The sequence below is a fragment of the Notamacropus eugenii genome, chromosome 2 (assembly GCF_028372415.1).
Source record: "Notamacropus eugenii isolate mMacEug1 chromosome 2, mMacEug1.pri_v2, whole genome shotgun sequence".
NCBI lineage: Eukaryota > Metazoa > Chordata > Mammalia > Diprotodontia > Macropodidae > Notamacropus > Notamacropus eugenii.
The window spans coordinates 28,815,397-28,841,532 of record NC_092873.1 but is presented as its reverse complement, the minus strand read 5'-3'; the positions used below and the strand labels follow the sequence as shown (position 1 = coordinate 28,841,532).

Genomic DNA, 26,136 nt, shown 5'->3' with positions numbered 1-26,136 from the left:
GGATATGAGTACTTTTACTATTTATGTGCAGCACGAAAAATGGCAATTAAGACCAACATGACAGATAAGAAAAAGAGGGCTTTTTTGGTCCCCATAGAGTTTTATCAAGGACTGTAAAATTTAAGGATTTATGACAGAGAAGAAGAGAGGGTGTCAAAGTCACTTGTTTACAACAGTTCAGGACTTTCAGAAGGACCATTCACAGAGTTTCCATTTGTCTACTAGCCTTCAAAGTCAAGTGGAGGGTCTTTGCAAATGATTGGATTAGAAATTGACAACTCACTCCGTTGCTATTCCAATGCCACTTCCAAATGTGGAGCTGACCCTTGGTTGTCAAAGGTTAATCCAGAACAAGCTATCTTATGTCTTCACAAACCTACAAGTCCTTGACCGTGGATATAGCAATGAATTCTGCTGTTTAAAGACAAGTCCAGAAAGATTCATCACCAGAAAGCAAGCACCACTTGATTTGAGGAATGCCCATTAAGTCATGAAGGCAGTTGATTAAGAGTTAGTGTGATTATGAGCTGCACTAGTAGAGAGAATTTCCATGATGAGAACACAAATTTTCTAAAATACCGAGTTTTTGGTATGCTGAATGATTCATGGACTTTCTGCCTCAGGCAGTATTATACCAATATTAGTAATGTCAAGTAGAGGTTTGCTACCCATTGGCTACTTAGCGATAACAATACAACAGGCTGACTCTGCTAAATGCTGAAATAGTTTAAGAAGTATCCTCACTGATGAAATCATGGATATTTTAAAGGTATTTTGAAGGGTTAATAAGCTCTTTCTAGCAGGTAGAAATATTCATTCTGTTTAAAGTTTCTGTCTCATCCAAACTATCAATAGCAAACATAATAAGAGCCCAAAAGGAGCTAGTGAATTACAATTGGGTGGGAAATAAGGGATTACGAGAAAGACTGAAACGAATGGAGTCATCAACTCTGGCATTAGTGGTTAATATCATATGTTTTAAAATATGAGCTTTTTTAGATAGTGTTTAATTCTGGGGACCAAGATGGTGGAGTAAGCAGCAAATTTCCATAACTTTCCCACATTTACCTCCAAACAACCATAAAATAGTGCCCCTAAACAAATCCTGGAACACCACAATCAGCAAAAATATGGGGTGAAACAATCTTTGAGACCAAGAAATTTGGAAGGTTGGCAGGAAAGGTCTTCCTTACCTGGGAAAAAGGGAGCACAGTCCAGGACAGGAAGTGTCCCACTAGGCCAGGAGTAAGCCCCACCTCAGCAAAGCAGTGGTAGGTCATGAGCCCCAGTATGGTGGAACAGGGCAACGGCAACAGCAGGACCACCCATGTGCCTCAGAATAGGCAGGAGCAACGGCAGACTCCAGCTCTGAGAACCCACATGCCTTCACCAGAGCCCCAGGCAAACAGGTAGGCTCCATCCTTACAGGTGCTTAAGCAAACAGCCATCCCCCTGTGGCTACAATGACAAATGCTTCAGTGTGTCCTTAGGGAAATGCAAAAACACTCCACCAGCCATAGCACATGCCAGACATCAGCATCAGAACATCAGTTCAACATCAGGCAAACTGTCAGACTCCTACTTCCTACAGCAGTGCCAGTCATCTCCACTCCCACCCCCTTAGCACAGCTCCAGACAAGAGTGTCCGCAATGGACCTCAGTAGAATATCAGTGCAGCACAAGGTAAACAGTCATGACCTGTAGACCCTCACACAAGAAGCCTGAAACAGTGCTCTTTCCACACTGCGAGCAGAGCTCAAATTGAAAAGAAATTGACACTGAAAAGAAAGAAAAAAGACCAAAAAATATGAGCAAAACAACCACAATTTTAAAAAATCTGCCCATAGAAAGTTATCGTGGTCACATGGAATATGGAGAAAAAAATTCAGTGGAGGACAATTTCAAAACACCTATAGGCAAAACCCCAAAGAAAAAGGAGATGTGTTCTCAGTCCCAGAGAAAGCTCGTGGAACAGATTAGACAGGAACTTAAAAATCGTAGAAGAGAGGTACAAGAAAAAGTGGGAAAAGAAATGAGAGTGATCCAAGAGAATTACGATAATATGAAAGATGCAATTCAACCAATGACATGAGCACAATTACAAAACACTTTTCACACAAATAAAGTCAGATCAAAATAAATGGAAAAATGTCAGTTCCTCATGAATAGGCCAAGCTAATATGATAAAAATGACAACTCTACCAAAATTAATTGACTTATTGAGTACCATACCAATCAAACTACCAAACATTATTTTTTAGAGATTAAAAGAATAAAATTCATCTGGAGGAACAAAAGGTCTAGAATATCAAGAAAATTAATGAAACGTTATGCAAGGGAAGCTGGCCTAGCTCTACTGGATCTAAAAGTGAATTGTATAAAGCAGCAATCATCCAAACTACTTGATACTGCCTAAGAAACAAAATGCTGAATCTATGCAATAGATTAGGTATCCAACACACCATAGTCAATGACAACAGTAATCTATTGTATGATAAACCCAAAGGCTCTTTAAGGAATAAGGATAAGGATAAGAATGGACAAAAACTGCTGGAAAAACTGGAAAAAAGGACTCGTGACAGAAAATATAATCCACATCCAGAGAAAGAACTAGGAGTCTGAATGGAGATTGAAGCATACTATTTTCCCTTTTTTTGCTTTTTCTGTCTTCGGATTTTTCCCTTTTATTCTAATTCTTCTATCACAACATGACTAGTATAGAAATAGGTTTAATACGATTGCACATGTACAGCCTATATCAGGTTACATACGGTCCTGGGAAGGGGAGAGGACAAAGAAAAAGGGAGAGCAGGGAAGGAAAACATTTTTGAACTCAAAATCTTAAAAAAGGGAAAGTTGAAAACTAAGTATGAACAATTAAACTTAAAAAGAAAACAAGTGAGAGAAGAAATCGAGAGAACATAGTGCTTTCCTCGGCCTCAAATATTAAAAGAACCAGGAGAAGGCTCCAGTGTCTTTCTGGGATCCTCTATGAAGAATTCATGGATTGACAAGTCAAAAATTATGTGAGATTAAAAGGCATGGCAGAATTAAAATCTGAACCAGGAGCATTATAAGATCATTCCTATTATTCTTACATTGATTTGTATTTGCTAATGCACATATCCTTAAGGATAACCAAAGGAAGAAAGAGCAAAAATTACACACTTCAATTCTCATGGGTGACACGAAGATTATTTCATATAGAGAATCAATTGCATCACTAGTGCACAAAACTTCTGTGTGATGATCTTCAGTAAAAAATCAGTTTAAAGTCAAATAGAGAAAATTGCAAATAGATATCACCAATTCACATTGGATGGTATGCCCGCAGGAACTGCCTTCCCTGTTATAGAAATAGAAATAATAACATTTCTTTTCATACTTGATGTTTGTGGACATTTTCATCCATTTACAATGATGATCAATTCCAATTACTGTTGTTCACTAAGAGTTACATGATTTAAGTTGTTCTTATTCCTTTAGTGTCTTTCCCCTCTTTTTTGTTGCAAACTTTAATTACAGTACCTGTCAAAACTATCTGAGGCATTCACATTTGCTCCATGCTTTAATAAAAGATCCACCATATCTCGGTCATTTTCTATAACTGCAAGCAAGAGTGGTGTAAGGTCTTCCTGCAAAATCATATTAAAGATATGGTTACAGTATGCAAGAAATATTTATACACTTCAATTCAGTTTAAGGCATTTTGTGAACATCTGTGAACTTGCTAACTAACATGCCAAGGAAGTATGGGACAATGGAACTTTGGAGAGAAGAACAGGGCATAAATCCTGCTCCTGTTGAGTAATTTCTGTGTGATCATAAGCAAGTTGTTTCATCTATCTGGAACTTAGTGTCCTCATATATAAAATGACCAAATGAAAGTAGAATGCCTCTGGGAATTCTTCCAGCGATTAATTTGTGATCAGGACATAGAAACCCAAGATTTGTAAGAGACTGTTTCATATTACTTTAGGAGTATCCTCCTTTCTTGCTATCTTCATGTCATGACAAGTTATTGTCTGCATGCAGCCAACCTTATTTCCACTGTACTCTGCCAAGCTAAAACTATATTCTGGTCAGTTTTAAGGTTGCCTGGTTCTCTTCACCCGTTCCCCTGAAGTGTGTACAACCAACCTCAAAACTCAAGAAAATCTCGCCTCGACGTGGTTAAATCTGGAAGAAAGTCATTCCCTTGACATTTTCCCTCCCTTCCCAACCCTTCATATGTATAATTTATTTTGTTTTCTCACTCAAGTGGCAGTGACTAAGAGCTAAAGCTTTTTTTTAAAATTCAGGCATTGTTCAGTAATTTCAGAAAGGGAATGACATAGTGTTTAGGAAATAGAAAAAAACAAAAACAAAAAACAAACCTACATACACGTAAGAATTTGTTCTTGTGAAAATTCTGTGTAGTTGTATGCTTAATAAGAACACATTTTTAGAAGATCATTTTTAAAAACATTATGGCATTTCTACATGACAAATTACCATTGCATTATCACAAGTAAAGGACTACAGGTAGAAAAGCACTGTAGACAAGTATCTCATGGAAACATTGCATTCTGAGGAGCAGACCTAACATATCATGCGAAGGAAATGCTGACTAGACAGTTGTGATGCAATGAATAGAGAGCTAGCCTCAACGTCAGTAAGACCCTGATTCAAGGTCTGCTGCCTATACTGGCTGGGTGACACTGGGAAGTTCCTGGTCATTTCAGCATTTCAGAACACTCCCTGAGTCAGGACTTCGTTACTTTTTTGTGTGTCATGGACACCTTTTCAGGATACCATTTTTAAATACCTAAAATATAAAGAATGCAAAGGAAGCCAATGACTATAACTATAGTTTGAAATAACTATAAAGTAAAAGTTGATTTTTTTTAAATTAATGGATCCTAGGTTAAGAATCCCTACTCTAAGATTAAATTTCAGAACAGATGCTGGTCTAAAGCAGTAAAGGGAAGTTCTACATTTGGAGGTCAGATGTCAATGAAATTGTCTCCTCTGATCTCCCTTGCCATCAGAAAATTCGAAAGGACAATGAACTTTGACTACAGAACTATTTTAAGTTATTTTCATTAAATAAATGCTTCCAAGAATATATGAAATATAAATATGTGAATTGGACATTAACTGATTTACATGTTTTAACTTACAAAATACTCTGTTAACAAGAGGTGGGATTCTACCTTGTTTCTTGCTTCCATTACTACATTATGCTTAAGCAGCTCGGCTGCTATCTTGATGTTATGTCCACAGGCAGCATAGTGAAGTGCAGTGTTGTGGTAGTTATCCCGATGAAGAGTGTCTGCACCATGTTCCAGCAGGATAGCTGCACACTCCTCCTGCTGACACTCTACTGCCTGTCAATATAATGGAGAGAAAGAGGTAATAGGTACTCTAAGATAAAATTCAGTATATTAAAATATCATTCATGGTATTTAAATGAGTAAAGCATATTTTCTTAATCTGAGAGAAACCAAAAGACATTAAATAGACCAAAATGGTTAACTAGAGCATACCTTTATTAAAGGTGTTTGACCGTTATTGTCAAATAGGTTTAACTTGCATTTTTTCTCTACTAAGAGGGCCACAACATCTGGAAATCCATGAGCACAGGCCAGGTGGAGTGGTGTCCTATGGAAATGAGAGGGCGATATGATTGCTTCATAATTACAAAAACCAAAATTGTTCTATTATTATATACTGTAGTTCTAACATAGAAAAATTTTAACATAGCAATATAAAAATAAAAATTATTATGATGCCTGAAATGTAAATCACTGCCAAAATATATATTAGTGGTCACTACTGTCACCTGAAGAAACCTACAATATGTATTAGCTCTCATTACTGGATATGATGAACAAAAGTGCCTGGGGGACAAAGAGCAGTATATTTAGATTTCACTAGAGACTGGCATGGAAACTTTGCTCAGTTTCTGACCTCAAGTGGTTCTCCTCTCCATAGGGAACTTGATGGTCCCTTGTACTTTGAGACACACCATATTGATGCCAGTCTTAGTGCAGACACCCTACTGGCATAGCCCACTGCAGCTCAGAACTCATGAGTCCAAGAGATCTGCCAGCCTCAGCCTCTCTGGCAACTGGGATAATAGGTGTGCATCACCTTGGTTGGCTGTTAATTCTAATAATAACTTTTTACACTAAGAGGATTCATAATTACAAAGTATTTAGTAAGGCAGGTGCCTCAGGGGGAAAAAAACATTTTCAAATTTGTATATTGTGTATTGCGACAAGCACATATGCATATGTGTGTGCAATCTCCACTAAAGCCATACTGCAATGCAACATTGGACAGGTGAAGGGGCTCTGTGATGCTAAAAGCTATCCCAGCAGGGTGCAAGTTTTGGTAGCTCTACCATGCTGGCAAGGTAAAAGCCTGGTATGTCTGCTGTCCACAGATCAACCTAACTAAGCTGATAAAGATTTCACCAGGTTATTCAAAGGAGGATGAATTGTTTTATCAAAAGTCAGTCTCAAAGATGAGCTGTGTTGTTCAGTCTTTCAGTCATGTTTAACTCTTAGTGAACCCCATTTGGGGTTTTCTTGACAAAAGATGTTGGCATGGTTCCCCATTTCCTTCTCCAGTTCATTGTAATAATGAGGGAACTGAAGCAAACAGGATTCAGTGACTTGCCCAGAGTCACAGAGTGAATCAATGCCTGAGGCCAGAGTGGAACCCACACAGATGAGTGTTCCTGACTCCAGGCCCAGCATTCTATCCATTGATTTACCTAGCTGCCTCTGGCTGATCATCGGCCAAGTTGTAAAGAGGTCATGGTATGTATGTGTGTATGTGTTTGTCCTTCGTTGCTGAAGAAGACCATGTCACCAGAGAAATAATGAAATGACTTGCACTGACTTTGTTTTGAGTGAAGGAGGGCTGTGCAGGCCACCAGCCTCACTTCTCTTCCAAAACCATCTGAATCCAGTGACCAGATATTCAGCAAGATGACTGGAGATAATCCAGCTTAAGTGGCTTGCCCAAGGTCACACAGCTAGTGAGTGTCAAGTGTCTGAGGTGAGATTTGAACTCAGGTTCTCCTGACTCCTGCACTGGCTCTATCCACTGTACCACCTACCTGCCCCTTAAGGTTCATGATATGTACTGGTGGAGGGAATATCCATACCAACAATATCACGTATTCCTGAAATAATGAATGTGGATCTAAATACTCAAAGATCGATAGTTTTCATTTTTCTTCTTCCTCGGGACTCCCTGTTTGCCTTTTCCCTCATGCCTTCTTCACATGGGGAGAGGAAACAGCTCTTCCTTTTCCTCTTCCCAGCTGCAATGATGATGTGCTTGGATGAAGCCAGAGAAGTAAGGCAACTAGTATGTAGTAAGTATTTACTGTGTCCCAGACACTGGGCTAAGCACTTAACAAATGTTCTCTCATCTGATCCTTGTCATAACCTTGGGAAGTAGGTGCCATTATTAGCCTCATTTCCTAATTGAGCAAACAGAGACAAAGAATGATTAAGGAATTTGCTCAGGGTCACACAACTAGAAAGTATCTGAGGATGAATTTGAATTCAGGTCTTCCTGACCTTCCAGGCACAATACCCTATCCACAGTCAAAAATCATTTTTGACCAAGACAATATTATCTTAACTTCGTAATTATACAAAACATAAAAAGCAACACTCAATCTTATTTCTGTGTCTCTTGAAAATATTGGATGCTAATGCTTCCAGAAAAAAAGGGGAAGATGAAATGAAGCCTTTGATTATGGAGATTGTGAAGGGAACTAAAATAAATTTGAGATTGGTTCATACAGTTTACACTCATTTTCTATTTTTGAATCCAGTTGCATCCCATCCCTATCAGCTATGATTAGGGTAGGATCTTATTTTATTCAGGAAAGGGACAAAAAGAAATGGGAATCAGGGTAAAAGAGCCAGGGTAGACAGAGATATTCCTGGGAAGGCATTGGGAGAGAGAGGGGAAGGAAGTTAAATTACTTCAGCAAGAAACCGAGTTATGGGTGGTGAAAGAAATCAGAAAGTAAGGAAGCAAAACAGCCTCAAATGTTAGGGTAAAGGATCATGAAAGAGAAAGATATCGGGTCAGCCATCACACTGACTGAGTGGCAATATGGGGGGAGGCCAACTTCGTTGCTGTCTATTTTAGGGAAGAATATAACCACAAAGACAGAGGAACGACAAGAATCTGTGACAACTTTCAATCGGAATTCACATGTAGTTGCTGTTAGCAATTACAACTTTCATCATTCTAGGAATGTTTCTTTCCATGTTAAGTACAGTTAGTCTTCAAACTAGGGGATAATTATCTAGTTGACATATCATGCAGGCTCAACAGGCTAGCATTCTCTTCATAAGTGTTCATATTGAACACTTTGAAAAGTATCTCAACCTTGAGAATGGACTAGCACTAAACTGTATAGTGACTGGTGGTAGGTTTTTCTTTTCCTTCAGTTTCAGATAACATTTGATTATAAACAAAGTTTCCTACACTCATTTCTGTAATCATCACTCTATTTTAATTGCTTTTTTAATAATCACCTCAACAAAACAACATATATTTATGGAAAGGGCAAAAGTTATTAGTCTGCAAATCACAGCATGTGTGTCAGAGGAAGGTGAGTAAGGATAGTCAGAGAACCATGAAAGCCTTTGGTTTCAACCACTTCAGTGAGCCAATTCTCCAGCTGCTTTAACCCATGAGGCTGTCCTCACATATCCATTCCTAATTTGGCTCTAAAAAATGTGAAGGCAGATGAACTGACATGAACCTATGTTCATAGGAAACATGGAAATGTCTGCATTTCTTGGCTTTTAGACAACTGAAAATATTAATAAAAACTCATAATATAGCTATCACTTTTAATTTTGAAGGCTGATGTATGACTAATATTGGAAATTACATTCAATATATGGGTCGTGGTTACAACAAGTCAACGTTTCATTGTTTCTAAGAACACATCTCATATTATTTTTGTACATTTTCACCAAATAAGAAACTATATGTAATTCAATTGGGACACTCTGAACCGTCACATTTCCATCCTGGATTCCACAGATTTTCAATATTTAAGAAACAAAGTAAACAAACAAAAAAGATATATATGGCCTTGAAAATTATATTTGGAACTTAACTTCCCTATGGATAATTTAAGTGACTCATGTTTAAAGGTCCCCATGCATATGTTTTTGAATAAACTACAGAAAGGGAGCACAGTATGGTGGATAGAAAGCCAGCCTTGATGCTGGCAAGATCTACCTCTGACTCACACTGACAGTGTGACCTCTCAGGGATCTGAGCAATTTTCTAAGATTCTAACTTGCTGGAAAGCTACTGGCCTGCAGTGTAAAGGGAATTCTCTATACCAATGACACCACATATTCAGTCCACATCCCATGAGAAACTCTAACACACACATTTAATCAGATGGCTGTATTAAGCATGTTGAGAGAGTAAGGAAGCAGATTCTATAAAATATACATGAAAAACAGTCTCCTTACACTCCCCACAGTAGCCAAAAGTCAAACCTCTTCATCCCTCCTCAAATCTCCCAAGTTTCACTCTGCACTTCCTCAGCTAAAAATCTTGCCTCATATTTGGCTGAAAATAATTGAGACCATTACCTGAGATCTCCCTGCCCCACTTCTTCTCATCTAACATTATCCAAATGCCTTCTGTCACTATCTCCTTCATCATCCATCTCACAAGAAGAGATAACTCTTCTCCTTACCCATGAACAAACTTCTATAGGTACAAGTGATTCCATTCTATCATATCTCCTGCAGCATATCACCCTCCCCTCTAATTCATATTCTGGTTTTCTTCAAATCATTCCCTGCCTAGTGGCTACTTCCCTGCTTGCCTACAAACATGCCCACAACTTCTTCCCCATTGCCAAAATCATTTTTACTTCATTAATCTTTCCTCGTTCTCATCCTACATTTCTCATCTCGTTTGTGTCTAAATGCTCTAAGAGGATCATTGATTATACGTGTCTGCACCTTCTCTCTGGGCCCTTTCTTTAAACCCTACAGACTTGAGCTCAGCGTGTGGAGTGCAGAACAGCACAATGCAGCAGCGACAGGACCAGGAACAGGCTTCAAGGCACCACCGCTAGCAGTTCCCAGATTGCTCAACCCACAAACGCCACAGACAGCTTTAAAGATGAGTAGGAGGGCTCCTTCAGCCAGGAGAGGGGAGAGGAATCTGGACCTCCAGCAGCAGGCACTGCAGCTGCAACTTTTGGAGACTTCTGCCTAGAGCCCCTGGGGGCATTGAGCCACTGATCTGATTCTCAGCTCTGAGCTCCACCCATGGATGAAAAGGAGCACTGGCAATGGAAATGGGGATGGTTGTGGTGAGGAAATTTCATTTACAGGTTCTAGGCAGAAAAGTTTTTGATTGCTCCCAGACCAGTGTGCAGGCCAGGAAGGGAGTAAACTCCTCTACCTTGACTGTGCCACTTTGGAGGAACTGAGAATTTACAGGTCCGCAGAAGATGCTCTCTTCTTGACAAAGGACTCACAAGTCAAATAACTGGCTGGGAAAATGCCCAGAAAAGGGACAAAAAGAAGACAACAGAAGGTTACTTTCTTGGTGAACAGGTATTTTCTTCCTTCTGTTAGGATGAGGAATAAGAAAGCATTACCTCAGAGGAAGTCAAGGCTTCAGTGTCCAAAACCTCCAAAATAAATATGCAATGGTCTCAGACCATGGAAGAGCTCAAAAATGATTTTGAAAATCAAGGAAAAGAGGTGGAAGGAAAATTGGGAAGAGAAATGAGAGGTATGCAAGAAAATCATGAGAAGTGAATCAACAGCTTGCTATAGGAGACCCAAAGAAATGCTGAAGAAAGTAACACCTTTGATTTTCCGATTCCAGGAGTCAAGATGGCAGAGTGATTGGTAATTGCTATTTCCTTCGCCTTGATGACCTTGACCAGAACAGAGATTATTTCCCTGGAAAAAACCCTGGAACAGTGGGAGCAGCAGAAGGGGTAAACACACTCGCAGCACAAGAGGCTAGAAAGATCGCTAAGAAGGGTTCCTCATGCTGTGGCCCAAAGGCGATCAGTGCAGGATCAGAGCTGTCCCAGGTAGTCCCACTCCAACAAACTGGATGAAGTTCCTGAATCCCAGGGAGGTGAAGTCAGCAACTGCCAACGCCAGGACCACAGACATGCCTCAGCACCCCAGTGGAATCAGGAAGACATGAGCACAGAAAGCTGACCTTGCCTATGCTCTAGCTGAGCAGAGGAGCTGCCTGCATCCAGATCAACCCTCCCCCACAACTGACGAGCTTCTTCCAGGGTAATTGTGGGGAAACCCAAAAAGTCCTAACTGGCCTCCACTGTCAAACACTAGCTAGCTCAGCACGAGGTAAGCGGCAGCATTTAATTTCTAGCTGAAAGAACCAGAGGCCACAACACACAAAGTCTCAAGTTTTAGGCACAAGAAATATGGGACAGAGCTCCCTATGCCACAGATGCAGAGAACTACCTTAAAAGTCAGGAAAAGGGTTATTATCATGAGTAAAAAGCAACACAGAAAAGAAAAGACCACAGAATCTTTCTATGGGGACAAGAACTAAAGCACAAATACCAAACAGGTCAGCAGTGAGAGTGTGCTCCCATCTGAAATTTCAGAAGGGAATATGAACTGGTGGAAAAAACAAAGAGCCTTCTTGAAAGAGCTCTGCAAGAATTTTAAAACCCATATTATAGAAATAGAAGAAAAACTGACCAATGATTTTGAAAATATAGAAAAGGGTGCACTGAAGAGAACAGCTCTCTATAAAGGAAAATTGGACAAATGGAAAAGGAAGTACAAAACCTAACTGTTGAAAATAACTCCTTAAAAAGAACAATTGGGCAGATGGAAAATAGATTCCAAAGTTAACTGAAGAAAACAATTTGACAAAAAATAGAATTGGTCAAGTAGAAGCTAGTGAATCTAGGAGGCATTAAGAATCAGTCAAACAGAATCTAGAATCAAAAGACAGAAGAAAATGTAAAAAAATGTAACTGGAAGAACAGCTGACCTCGAAAACAGATTCACGAGAGATAATTTAAGGATTATTGGTATACCAGAAAGTCATGATGAAAAAAGAGGCTGGACAACATCATCCACGAAATCACCAAGGAAAATTGACCAGAAGTTCTAGATACGGAGGGCAAAACAGTCATTGAAAGAATCCACCATTCACCTGCTGAAAGGGACCCCAAACTATAACCACCAAGGAATATCATTGCCAAATTGCGAAATTATCAAGTGAAGGATAAAATATTGCAGGCAGGCAGAAAGAAACAATTTAAATATCGAGGAGCTACAGTCTGGATCACACAGGACCTGGCAGCTTCTACATTAAAAGTTTGAAGAAATTGCAATATGATATTGCATAAGGCAAAGTAGCTGGGACTACAACTAAGGATTAATTAGCCAGCAGAGTTGAACATGTTATTTCAGGAAAGGAGAAGGATATTTAATGAAATAAGGAATTTCCAAGTCTTCCTGATGAAAAGGCCAGAATTCAACAGAAAATTTGATCTTCAAACGCAGATCTCAAGAGCAGCATAAAAAGGTGAAGAGGGGAAAAAACTTGTTACATGGCATTGATAAACTGTTTACATCCCTATAAGGGAACATGATATTTGTTAATCTTGAGAATTGCATATTTATTATGAAAAGTAAAAGGGCTATACGTAGATAGAGGGAGGGGGTATAAATTTAATGATGTGATGAAAACAAATGTGATTTAAGGGTGTTAAGCGATGGTAATTTGAGATGTGAAAAAGAAGAGGCAGAAAAAATAAATTCTTTCACAAAAAGAGGCACAATAATATATTCGAGTAGAGGGAAAGAGGGGAGGAGATGAGTATTGTTTGAAAGGTATGCTCATCTTATTGGATTCAAGGAGAGTACAGTAAACTCAGTAAATGTAGAAATACAACTGGTTCTAAAAGAAATAGGAAAGGAAAGGGGAAAGAAAGGGGAGGGGAGGCTAAAAGGGAGGGAAGAAGTATAAGGGAAAGGGAGATTAAAAGGGAGGGAGGCTGAAAGAAGGGAGGAGAGACTGAGGGAGGCAGCAGCCAAAAATTAAAACTCTTGGGGAAGGGAGAAGTAAAAGAATAAATGAGGGGGAAAGGGATGGAGGTAAAGACAGAAATAATAATCATAACTGTGAATGTGAATTGGATAAACTCTCCCAGAAAACGGAGATGGATAGCAGAATGGATTAGAGACCGTAATCCAACAATACGTTGTTCACAAGAAACACATTTGAAAAGGGGAGGTACACGCAGAGTAAAGGTAGAAGGTTGGAACAGAATTTATTGTGCTTCAGCTGATGGAAAAAAAAGCAGGAGTAGCAATCTTAATCTCAGACAAAGCAAAAGCAGAAATCTATCTAACCAAAAGAGATAAGGAAAGAAACTATATTCTACTAAAAGGCACCATAGACAATGCAGAAATTTCATTATTAAACATATGTGCTCCGAATGATATAGAGAAGTGCTCCAAATTCTTAGAGAAGTTAAGGGAGTTTCAGGAAGAAAGAGAGCAAAACTATACTATTGGGAGACCTCAGCCTCCCACTCTCTGAACTTGAGAAATCTAACCGCAAAACAAACAAAAAGAAGTTAAGGGGGTGAAGGTGAATATAACTCTGGATAAGGCAGATATGATAAATATGTGGAGAAAATTGAATGGAGATAGAAAGGAATACACCTTTTCTCAGAGCTACATGGGACGTATATAAAAATTGACCACGTAATAGGCCACAAAAATCTCGCAGCCCAGTGCACAAAGGAAGAGATGGTTAATGTATCCTTCTCAGATCATAATGCAATAAAAATAATATGTATTCAAAGGTCATGGAAATATAAAAAAAAAACTAATTGGAAACTGAACAATCTAATCTTTAAGAATGAGTGAGTTAAACAACAAATAATAGAAACAATTAACAACTTCATTCAAGGGAATGACAATAATGAGACAACCCACCAAATTTTATGGGATACTGTAAAAGCAGTTCTTAGGGGAAGTTTTATATCTTTGAATGCCTCCATGAATAAAAGAGAGAAAGAGGAGATCAATAAATTGAGTATGGAGCTGAAAAAGCTCGAAAAAGAACAAATTGACAATCCCCAAGTAAATACCAAACTAGAAACGCTGAAAACCAAAGAAGAGATTAACAAAACTGAAATTAAGAAAACGATTGAACTAATAAATAAAAATCAGTATTGCTTTTAGTAAGAAAAAAAAGAACAATAAAATTGATAAACTTTTGATCAATTTGATAAAAAAAGAATAAAGCCACATTACCAATTTCCAAAATGAAAAGTGTGGGGGGGAGGAACCAAGATGGCAGAGTAGAAAGACATACATGTGCTAGCTCTGAAGCCACAGCCCGTAAAATACCTGTAAAGAAGAACTCCCAACAAATTCTGGAGCAGCAGAAGCCACAGAACAAAGGAGTGGAGGAGATTTCTGTTCCACAAAGACCTGAAAAACTAACCCGAAAGGAATGTCACACACTGGACCCAGAGCAGAGCCCAGCCCTGACTCGACTGCGAGGAAGGAGAGGAGCTGATCCGAGCAGGCTTGAGGGACGGCATCTCTAGCAGCCACCCAGGTCCCTCCACCCACAGGTGCTAAAGATCAGTGAGAGAGTCTCTTTGGCTCACCGAGAGGAAAGCAGGGTGTCCCCATCACTCAGGCACCCTCGGGAGGCAGCAGCAGAGGCAGCAGCAGACAGGGGCTCCAAAAGCAGGCAGGAGCTTAGATCCATTGTGTAAGGTCTCCATGTAAACCCCCTGCGGGAACTGAGCCTCATGAGGTGGCCCTGCCCCCACCTGAGCACCTGAACTTAATCTCACACTGAATAGCAGCCCTGCCCCCTCCCAAAGCCCTGAGTCTGGGAAGCAGCACTTGAATCTCAGACCCTAAGCACTGGCTGGGGGGACCTGGAGGCGAGGTGGGTGTGGAGAGTACATTCAAAAGTCAAGTCACTGGCTAGGAAAATGCCCAGAAAAGGGGGAAAAAAAGACCATAGAAGGTTACTTTCTTGGTGAACAGATATCTCCTCCAATCCTTTCTGATGAGGAAGAACAAGGCTTACCATCAGGGAAAGACACAGAAGTCGTCAAGGTTTCTGGATCAAAAACATCCAGAATAAATATTCAATGGGCTCAGGCCATGGAAGAGCTCAAAAAGAATTTTGAAAATCAAGTTAGAGAGGTGGAGGAAAAACTGGGAAGAGAAATGAGAGAGATGCAAGAAAATCATGAAAAGCAAGTCCACACCTTGCTAATGGAAACCCAAAACATGCTGAAGAAGATAACATCTTGAAAAATAAGTTAACTCAATTGGCAAAAGAGGTTCAAAAAGCCAATGAGGAGAAGAATGTTTTAAAAAGCAGAATTAGCCAAATGGAAAAGAAGGTTCAAAAGCTCACTGAAGAAAATAGTTCTTTCAAAATTAGAATGGAACAGATGGAGGCTAATGACTTTATGAGAAACCAAGAAATCACAAAACAAAACCAAAAGAATGAAAAAATGGAAGCTAATGTGAAATATCTCATTGGAAAAACAACTGACCTGGAAAATAGATCAAGGAGAAACAATTTAAAAATTATGGGACTGCCTGAAAGCCATGATCAAAGAAAGGGCGTAGACATCATCTTTCATGAAATTATCAATGAAAAGTGCCCTGAGATTCTAGAACCAGAGGACAAAATAAGTATTCAAGGAATCCACCAATCACCGCTTCAAAGAGATCCAAAAAGAGAAACTCCTAGGAACACTGTGGCCAAATTCCAGAGTTCCCTGGTCAAGGAGAAAATATTACAAGCAGCTAGAAAGAAACAATTCAAGTATTGTGGAAATACAATCAGGTTGACACAAGATCTAGCAGCTTCTACATTAAGGGATCGAAGGGCTTGGAATATCATATTCCAGAAGTCAAAGGAACTAGGACTAAAACCAAGAATCACCTACCCAGCAAAACTGAGTATAATACTTCAGGGGAAAAAAATGGTCTTTCAATGAAATCAGGGACTTTCAAGCACTCTTGATGAAAAGACCAGAGCTGAAAAGAAAATTTGACTTTCAAACACAAAAATGAAGAGAAGCATGAAAAGGTAAACAGCAAAGAGAAGTCATAAGGGACTTACTAAAGTTGAACTCCTTACATTCCTACATGGAAAGACAATATTTGTAACTCTTGAAACTTTTCAGTATCTGGGTGGTTGGTGGGATTACACACACACACACACACACACACACACACACACACATACACACATACCCGCACATACAAAGACAAAGAACAGAGAGTGAATTGAATAGGAGGGGATCATATCTTAAAAAAATGAAATTAAGTGGTGAGAGAGAAATATATTGGGAGGAGAAAGGGAGAAATGGAATGGAGCAAATTATCTCTCATAAAAAGGCAAGCAAGAGACTTTTTAGTGCAGGGAAAAAGAGGGGAGGTGAGAGAAAAACATGAAGTTTAATCTCATCACATTCGACTAAAGGAAACAATAAAATGCACAATCACTTTGGTATGAAAACCTGTCTTACAATACAGGAACGTGGGGGTGAAGGGGATAAGCAGGGTGGAGCGATGATTGAAGGGAGGGCAATGGGAGGAGAGATCAATTTCAATGCAACACTCATGGGGAGGGACAGGATCAAAAGAGAGAATAGAAGCAATGGGGGGCAGGATAGGATGGAGGGAAATATAGTTAGTCTTACACAACACGACTGTTATGGAAGTCACTTGCAAAACTACACAGGTATGGCCTATATTGAATTGCTTGCCTTCCCAAAGGGAATGGGTGGGGAGGGAAGGAGGAAGAGAAGTTAGAACTCAGAGTTTTAGGAACAACTGTTGAGTACTGTTCGTGCTACTAGGAAATAAGAAATACAGGTAATGGGGTATAGAAAGTTATCTGGCCCTACAGGACAAAAGAGAAGATAGGGACAAGGGAAGGGAGGGATGATAGAAGAGCGGGCAGATTGGTGATAGGGGCAATTAGAATGCTCGGTGTTTTGGAGTGGGGAGAGGGGACAAATGGTGACAAAATTTGGAACCCAAAATTTTGTGAAAATGAGTGATAAAAGTTAAATAAATAAATTTTAAAAAAATTTAAAAAAATGACAAGGGTGAACTCACCTCCAGTCAGGAGGAAATTATAACAATAATAAGAAATTACGTTGCCCAAATGTACTCCCATAAATTCAACAATCTAAACGAGATGGATGATTATTTTAAAAGACACAAATTACCCAGACTAACAAAAGTGGAAACTGAATACTTAAATAACCCCATCTCAGAAACAAAAATTGAACAAGACGCCAATGAACTCCCTAGAGAAAAATCTCCAGGGCCAGAAGGTTCACAAATGAATTCCATCAAACATTTTAAGAACAATTAATTCCAATATTATACAGAGTATTTAGGAAAACAGGGGAAGTAGTCCTCCCAAATTCTTTTCATGATACAATTAAAGTTTTTATACCTAAACCAGGAAGTTGCAAAACAGAGAAAGAAAACTGCAGACCAATTTCTCTAACTAGCATAGAGGCAAAATTTTTAAATATGATTTTAGAAAAGAGAAAATTAATCACAAGAATAATATAGTATGATCAGAGAGGATTTATACCAAGAATGCAGGGGTGGTTCCATATTAGGAAAACTGTTAATGTAATTGATAATATCAACAACAAAACTAACAGAAACTACATGATTATCTCAACAAGATGCAGAAAAAGCTTTTGACAAAATGCAACACCCATTCCTATTGCTAAGAATAAATGGAACTTTCCATAAAATAATAAGCAGTATCTACCCAAAACCTTCAGCAAGCATTACATGCAATGGGGATAAGCTAGATGCACTTCCAATAAGATCAGGGATGAAACAAGGATGTCCATTATCACCACTATTATTCAAGATGGTACTAGAAATGTTAGCTGTAACAATAAGACAAGAAAAACAAATTGAAGGAATTAGCGTAGGCAAAAAAAAACTAAGATATGATGATATTCTGAGAGAATCCAAGAGAATCAAGTAAAAAACTACTTGAAATAATAAACAAGTTTGCCAAAGTTGCAAGTCACAAAATAAACCCACACAAACCTTCCGCATTTGTGTATATTACTAACAAAACCCAACAGCCAGAGATAGAAAGAGAAATCCCGTTTAAATCTAGGGTAGATACTATAAAGTATTGGGGAGTCTACCTGCCAAAACAGACCCAGGAATTATATGAACACAATGACAAAACATTTTTCACACAAATAAAGTCAGATCTAAGTAAGTGGAAATACATCAGTTGCTCGTGGGTCGGCTGCACCAATATAATAAAAACGACAATCCCACCTAAATTTATTTACTTATTCAGTGCCACTCCAATCAAACTATCTGATAATTATTTTGTAGAGTTAGAAAAAAATAATATCAAAATTCATCTGGAAGAAGAAAAGGTCCAGAACAGCAAGGGAACTAATGAAAAGAATTGCTAGGGAAGGTGGCCTAGCTCTACCAGATCTGAAATTGTATGATAGAAAAGCAATTATCCAAACCACTTGGTACTGGCTAAGAAAAAGAAGGGTAGGACTATGGAATAGGTCAGTTACCCAAAACCCAGTAGTCAATGAATATCAGATTGGCTAACATGACAAAACAGGGTGATGATAAATGTTGGAGAAGATATGGGAGACTTGGAACATTAATTCATTGTTGGTGGAGCTGTGAGCTGATCCAGCAATTCTGGAGAGAAATTTGGAACTATGCCCAAAGGGCTACAAAAATGTACATACTCTTTGACCAAGAGATCATAAAAATGAGAAAGAATTCCACATGTACAAAAGTATTTATAGCAGGACTCTTTGTGGTGACCAAAAAGTGGAAATCAAGGGGATGCCCATCAACGGGGGAATGACTGAATAAATTATGGTATATGAATGTAATGGAATACTATTGTGCTGTAAGAAATGATGAACAGGAAGAAGTCAGAAAGGCCTGGAAAGACTTCTGTTAACTGTTGGTGAGTGAAAGGAGCAGAATCAGAAGAACTTTATACACAGAAACAATCTCAGCGTGCAAGGATTTTTCTGGAAGAGTTAGAACTTCATTACAATGCAAGGACTTAACAAATTCTCCATGGTCTCTTCAATTTGTTCTTTTTCTAGCTTTTTCAACTGCAAGCCTAAGTCATTGATCTCCTCTTTCTCTATTTTATTTATGTAAGCATTCAGAGATATAAAACTTCCCCTAATAACTGCTTTTGCAGTGTCCCATAAGTTTTGGTACGTTGTCTCACTATTGTCATTCTCTTGAATGAAGTTGTTGATTGTTTCTATGATTTCTTCTTTAACCCAATCCTTCTTTAGAATTAGATTATTTAGTTTCCAATTGATTTTTGGTTTCTCTTTCCATGGCCTTTTATTACATGTAATTTTTAATGCATTATGATCTGAAAAGGATGCATTGATTATCTCTACCTTTCTGCACTGGATTGTGAGATTTTTATGTCCTAGTACATGGTCAATTTTTGTAAATGTTCCATGTACCGCTGAGAAAAAGGTATATTCCTTTCTATTCCCATTTAATTTTCTCCAAAGATCTATCATATCTACCTTATCCAGAGTTTTATTTACCTCCTTAACCTCTTTCTTGTTTATTTTAAGGTTGGATTTATCTAGTTCAGAGAGGGGGAGGTTGAGGTCCCCCACTAGTATAGTTTTGCTATCAATTTCTTCCTTCAACTCCCCCAACCTCTCCTCTAAGAATCTGGATGCTATACCACTTGGAGCATACATGTTTAGTAATGATATTGCTTCATTGTCTATGGTGCCTTTTAGTAGGATATAGTTTCCATCCTTATCCCTTTTGATTAGATCTATTTCTGCTTTTGCTTTGTCTGAGATTAGGATTGCTACTCCTGCCTTTCTTACATGAGCTGAAGCACAATATATTCTGCTCCATCCTTTGACCTTTATCCTATGTGTATCCCCCCGTTTCAAATGTGTTTCTTGTAAGCAGCATATTGTTGGATTATGGCTTTTAATCCATTCTGCTATCCGTCTCCGTTTTATGGGAGAGTTCATCCCATTCACATTCACAGTTATGATTACAATCTGTGTATTTCCCTCCACCCTCTTTCCCACCATTTGTGCTTTTAACTCTCCCGTCTCCCTTCCCTCCTCAATAGTATTCACTTTTCTCCCCCTCCTCCTGCAGCCTTCCCCTCCTTCTTTTAGCCCCCCTCCCTTTTAGTCCCCTTTACTCTTATTGCTTCTTTCCTCCCTTTTAGCCACCCTCCCCTTTCTTCCCCCTTCCCTTCCTACTACCTATAGAGCTAGTTAGGATTATCTGCTTAAGGTTATTGTTCCCTCCTTTGAACAAATCAGATGAGAGTACCTCTCAAACAATGCTCATCTCCCTCCCCTCCTACCCTCTACTATAGTTTTGTACTTCTTCCTGTGATATAATTTGCCATTTTCTGCTTCCCCCTTTCCACACCTCCTATTACATTCCCTTCTCATACTTAAATCATATTTTTGCCATGACATCATTTACTTTATGCCCGTTCCCTCTACATATATCCCTTTTATCATAATAGCTGCACAGTTCTCAAGATTAACAGGTATCATCTTCCCTTACAGGGAGGTAAACAGATTGCCCTAATTGAGTTGCAAGTTTTTGTTTTTGTTTTTTCCCCTCTGTTTACCTTTTCATGATTCTCTGGAGGCCTGCATTTGAAGATCAAATTGTCTATTGAGTTCTGGTGTTTTGGTCAGGAAGCTCTGGAAATCCCTTATTTCGTTGAATTACTTTCTCCTTGCCTGAAATGTTATGCTGAACTTTGCTGGGTAGTTGATCCTCGGTTGGAGTCCCAACTCCTTTGCCTTACGGAATATTGGGTTCCAATTCTTTCAATCTTTTAATGTAGAAGCTGCAAGGTCCTGTGTGATCCTGACTGTGTGACCTTGATATTTGAATTGTTTCTTTCTGGCTGCTTGTAGTATTTTCTCCTTCACTTGATAGCTCTGGAATTTGGCAACTATATTTCTTGGGGTTTTGAGTTTGGGATCCCTTTCCGGTGGGGAACGGTGGATTCTTTCGATGACTATTTTGCCCTCTGAGTCTAGTCCTTCTGGGCAGTTTTCCTTGATGATTTCCTGGAAGATATTGTCCAGACTCTTTTCTTCATCATGGGTTTCTGGCAGGCCAATAATTCTTAGATTTTCTCTCCTGGATCTATTTTCCAGGTCAGTTGTTTTTCCAATTAAATATTTTAGATTTTCTTCTATCTTTTCATTCTTTAGATTTTGTTTGACTGATTCTTGTTGCCTCATTGAGTCATTAGTTTCTACTTGCCCAATTCTAATCTTGATCGTATTGTTTTCTTCAGTTAGCTTTCGCATCTCCTTTTCCATCTGGCCAATTTTTCCCTTTAAGGAGCTATTTTCTCCATTTAATTTTTGTACTTCTTTTTCCATTCGACCAATTTTCCCAGTTAGGTTTTGGGTTTCCTTTTCCATCTGATCAATTTTCCCTATTAGGTTTTGAGTTTCCTTTTCCGTTTGATTAACTCTTCCTTTTAGGGAATTATTCTCTCCAGTTAATTTTTGAACTTCCTTTTCCATTTCTTCAATTTTCTTTTTCAGATTGATGTTCTCATCAGTGAATTCTTTTTTTATGGTTTTAAAATCATTGGCCAGTTTTTCTTTTATATCCTTCTTCAGACGTTCCAGGTAATCTAGTTGTGCTTGCGAGAAATTCATAGTCCCATCTGAGGTTTCAGATGGAAGTACAGTCTCAGCTCTGACCTCTTTGGTGTTTGTGTTTTGGTCCTTATCCCCATAGAAAGATTCTATGTTTTTTTCACTTTTCGTCTGCTTTTTCCGATTCATGATGTTGGCTGAGTGTTGTAGCTTTTGGTTTTTTCAGTCAGAAGATACAGATCTTTTAAGTTGAGTTGATGTTTGTCTAGGCTAAAAGCAGGCTTTTTTTTTTGTTTGTTTTTGTTGTTGTTGTTGTTGCCCAGATCAACCCTGGGGTTAGCTTGATAGGTGTGTGGGAGGTGTGGTCTGGTCTCAGGCTATCTCCTCAGCTGGCCTGAGGCAAAGGCAAGGTCCGGGGATGGTGATCCCAGCTTCCCTATTGTCTTCCCTTTCCCCTGGAGGGCTGGGGCACGCCTAGAGGCTAATGCGTGTTCCTGCCCCTCCTGGGGCTCGACTCCCGGGCTGAGGCTTGCTTGGGTCTCAGTGCGAATTTTCTCTGCCCTGGGTCGTCTGTCCCTCCAGATAGCCTCCACCACGGTGGAAAGAATCCCCCTTTGCCACTTTTCCAGCCTGTGGTGTTATGAGACCACCCGCCCCCTTCTGCTGTTCCCACTGATCCAGGATTAATCTGGGGAAGAATTTTATGGTTCCCTCACGGTCATCGGGGGGGAGGGGAGAGCACTTACTGATCACTCCGGCATCCCAGCTCCTGGATGTTTAAGTAGTGACCCACTCTCCATGGTCTCTTAAGGCTAAATGCCTTCCACAGTCAGAGAAAGACCTATGGAATTCGACTGCAGAATGTAGCAGATCATTTTCGTTTGTATTGACACTTTGGTTTGTTTTATGATTTCCCCCACTCCTTCTAATTCTTCTATGCAACGTGACTAAGGCGAAAATGTATTTAATAAGAATGTATGTGTAGAACTTGTATAAAATTTTATGCCAACTCGGGGAAAGATGGGAAAAGGAGGTGGGAAGGAGGGGGAGGGAGGGGGAAAAATCTAAGTTATATGGAAGCGATTATAGAATACTGAAAAGAAATAAAACAATAATAATAACAACAACAACAATAAAATAACGCCTTCAAAAATAGGCTAACTCAATTGGCAAGTGAGTTCCAAAAAGGAAATGAGAAGAAGAATGCTGTAAAAGACAGAATTAGCCAAATGAAAAAGAAGGTTCAAAAGCTGACTGAAGAAAATAGTTCTTTCAAAATTAGGATGGACCACATGGAAGCTAATGATTTTTTGAGAAAACAACAAATTAAAAAAACAAAACCAAAAATTGAAAAAAAAGAAAACAATGAGAAATATCTTATTGGAAAAGCAAATGACCTGGAGAATAAATTCAGGAGAGAAAATTTTAAAATTATGGAACTACCTGAAAGCCAGGATCAACAAAAGAGCCTACACATCATCTTTTATGAAATTATCAAGAAAAACTGCCCTGACACTCTAGAACCAGAGGGCAAAATAAATATTGAAAGAATCCTCAGATCACCTCCTGAAAGAGATCCAAAAAGAGAAACTCCTAGGACTATTGTAGCCAAATTCCAGAGTTCCCAGGTCAAAGAGAAATAGTGCAAGCAGTTAGAAAGAAACAATTCGAATATTGTGGAAATACAGTCAGGATAACACAGGATCAGGCAGCTTCTTTGCTAAGGAATCAAAGGGCTTGGAATATGATATTCCAGAAATCAAAGGACCTACGAATAAAACCAAGAATCACCTACCCAGCAAAAGTGAGTATAATACTTCAGAGAAAAGAAAGATCATTCAGTGAAATAGAGGACTTTCAAGCATTTTTGATGAAATGATAAGAACTGAATAGAAAATCTGACTTCTAACTACAAGAGTCAAGAGAAGTATGAAAAGGTAAAGAGGAAAGAGAAATCATAGAGGAGTTTCTAAAGTTGAACTGTTTACATTCCTACATGGAAATATAATTTTTGTAACTCTTGAGACTTTTTTCAGTATTCAGGTAGTTGGAGGGATTATAAAGACACACACACACAAATACACAGACACACACACAGAGAGCACAGGACGAATTGAATAAGAAGGGATGATACTTAAAAAATAATAAAATTGAGGAATAAAAGAGGAGTATATTGGGAGGAGAAAAGGAGAAATGGAATGGAGCAAATTGTCATTCACAAAGGAGGTAAGAAAACGTTTTTTCAGTGAAGAAGGAAAGGGAGGAGGTGAAAGGGAAAAAGAGAAGTTTACTCTCTTCACATTTGGCTTAAGGAGAGAATGACATGCTCCGTCAGTTTAGTGTGAAAATATTCCTTGCACTACAGAAGGGTAGAAGAGAAGGGGACAAGTGGGTTGAGGGAGGTGATAGAAGGGAGGGCAAAGGACAAGGAGAAGGAAATGGCGAACCACTCTGGTATGTATGCCAGGAAAATCTCCCGAAGGCCTTCACAGAGAGTCAGGCACAAGTGAAAGGCTGCAAACAACATTTCACTAGAACAGGGTAGCATTTGCTCCCACCTCACCACTGAGAAAGTGGAAGTCAGCTGGAGGCTGGCTAAAGGAAAAGTGAAGGAGTTTCCCTTCATTAAAAATGGGTAGGCAGGAGGGGAAGGGGGTGCCAGCAGTCAGGACTTGGGATCCACTCTGCAGCAGGCAGAGCGTGACCCTGCGCTGTCCCAGGTGCTGAGGGCAAGAGCTTGGCCAAGGGGTAGCCCAGACACAGGCACATCCGTGGAGGGAGGAGGAAGGGGTGTCTGAGGCTGCTCCTGGGGGCCGTCCCTTCACTCTCCCCCACCGCCCTCTCACCTGCACTTTTCATCCAGATCGTTGACTCCAGCCTTTTCGTGCAGCAGCAACTTCCGCACTTTTTCCACATTCCCGAAGGCGGCAGCTTTATGGATCTTATCGAGGTCCTTGGCTTTCAAGATGTAATAACCAGTAGCCGGGTCGAAGGGTCGGACTCCGCTGTCCCTCCGGGAAAAGTAGGTGGGAGCTGAGCCTTCAGCCCTCCTCCCAAAGATATTTAAAATCTTCTTCATGTTGTCAGCGGGTCTCAGAGAGGGTGGGGGAATTCACGAGGAGTTCTCCCTTGGTGTCACGGACTTCTCTGGGCCTTCGCTGATTCTCCAAAGAAAACTTTAACCGCCAGAAGCGCCAAGTGAAGTGACTCCTAAGCCAGTAACAGCAAGGAATCGATCCTAGAGACGGCTGTAGCCCCAGCAACGCCTCGAGGGGGACCGAAATGCGCATGCGTTCTCCAGATGCAGGAGTCACGCGCATGGGCCCAAGGGTAAAGCTAAGCCTGGGCGAGTGCACACGTGCCAGGTCAGTTAGCTCTCCGCGGGAGGGGTCCACAGCTCAAGATCGCGAGGGTGGCTGAGCCCTGGGCTGGCTGCTTCCTGTGCTGGAGGTTCTGTGGAGCCTCGCGCTGTGACAGGATGCATAGAAGACGGGGGGAAGGCGATGGGGGCCAGGTGAAGCCTAAGGGGAGGGTGGGGCATGTGGATTCGGAGGACCTGGGTTCGAATGTCGAATCCCGGACCCGCTCTGTTGTTTCCCTTTGTGAAGTCGGGTAAAGCACTTCCTCTCTGAGCCTCAGTTTCTTCTTCTGTACAGGGAAGACTTGGGTCTCGATATCTTCCCAAGTGTCTGCCAGCCATGAATAATTCTGTGAAGCCCAGACTGAAAACCAGCTCCATGTTGGTGCTCTGATGTCTGATGGACGCCCTGGGACAAACGCAGTCTAGGTTCCTCTCTCCTCTGATTCTCCCTTCAGGAGGACAGGGCAATGATTCCTCTGGGACAGGGAGCCTGGCACAGGGAGGGTGGAGCTGGCCTTAGCCAGGCAACCCTGGGTTCGAGCCCAGTCTGTGCAGAATTACAGTTGCCCTATTGATGCTGTTATTAGGGTGGGGCCTGAGGGAGTTACAGCAGTTGTTTGGGAAAAGATACGTCAGGTTCAGCTGATTATAAGTAAGTCTAGAGAACAGATGAGACTATTTTTTTTTAACATGGCCAACGCAGAAATTTATTTTGCTTGACTTGACAAGCATATCAGAGGAGTTTTGATGTTCTTTCTTTCTCAGTGAGGAGTAGGGCAATTGGACGAGAAAAGGTAGATTTCTTTCTGAAAAAAATGGTAAAATAAAATTTTAAAAATATACCTATTACATATCCACATGACAGTGATAGATTATTGCACAGGAAAAAATGATGAGAAACAGGAGGCCCCAGTAGACAGCAGGCCAGCCTGTAGGTCAAGAAAATGAGAGTTCAGGTTCTACCCTGCCATATTCAAACTGTGGAACCCTTGGAATGCCATTTAACCTTTCAGGGATCTGAGGCAGC

The 26,136-nt window shown here is 39.9% G+C and overlaps 1 protein-coding gene across 1 annotated transcript in view; it reads right to left on the bottom strand.

The window, feature by feature from the left end:
• LOC140524808 (uncharacterized) overlaps positions 1 to 24,976 on the bottom strand; it is a 147,307-nt gene extending 122,331 nt beyond the window's left edge. The window contains exons 1-4 of the mRNA XM_072639598.1: positions 24,595 to 24,976; positions 5,529 to 5,643; positions 5,196 to 5,369; positions 3,529 to 3,635 (exon numbers count right to left, since the gene is read on the bottom strand). Coding sequence (XP_072495699.1) covers positions 3,529 to 3,635; positions 5,196 to 5,369; positions 5,529 to 5,643; positions 24,595 to 24,827 — 629 coding nt within the window. The 5' untranslated portion in view covers positions 24,828 to 24,976. The remainder of the gene's footprint in view (positions 1 to 3,528; positions 3,636 to 5,195; positions 5,370 to 5,528; positions 5,644 to 24,594) is intronic.
• Between the last annotated feature and the right edge of the window lie 1,160 nt (positions 24,977 to 26,136).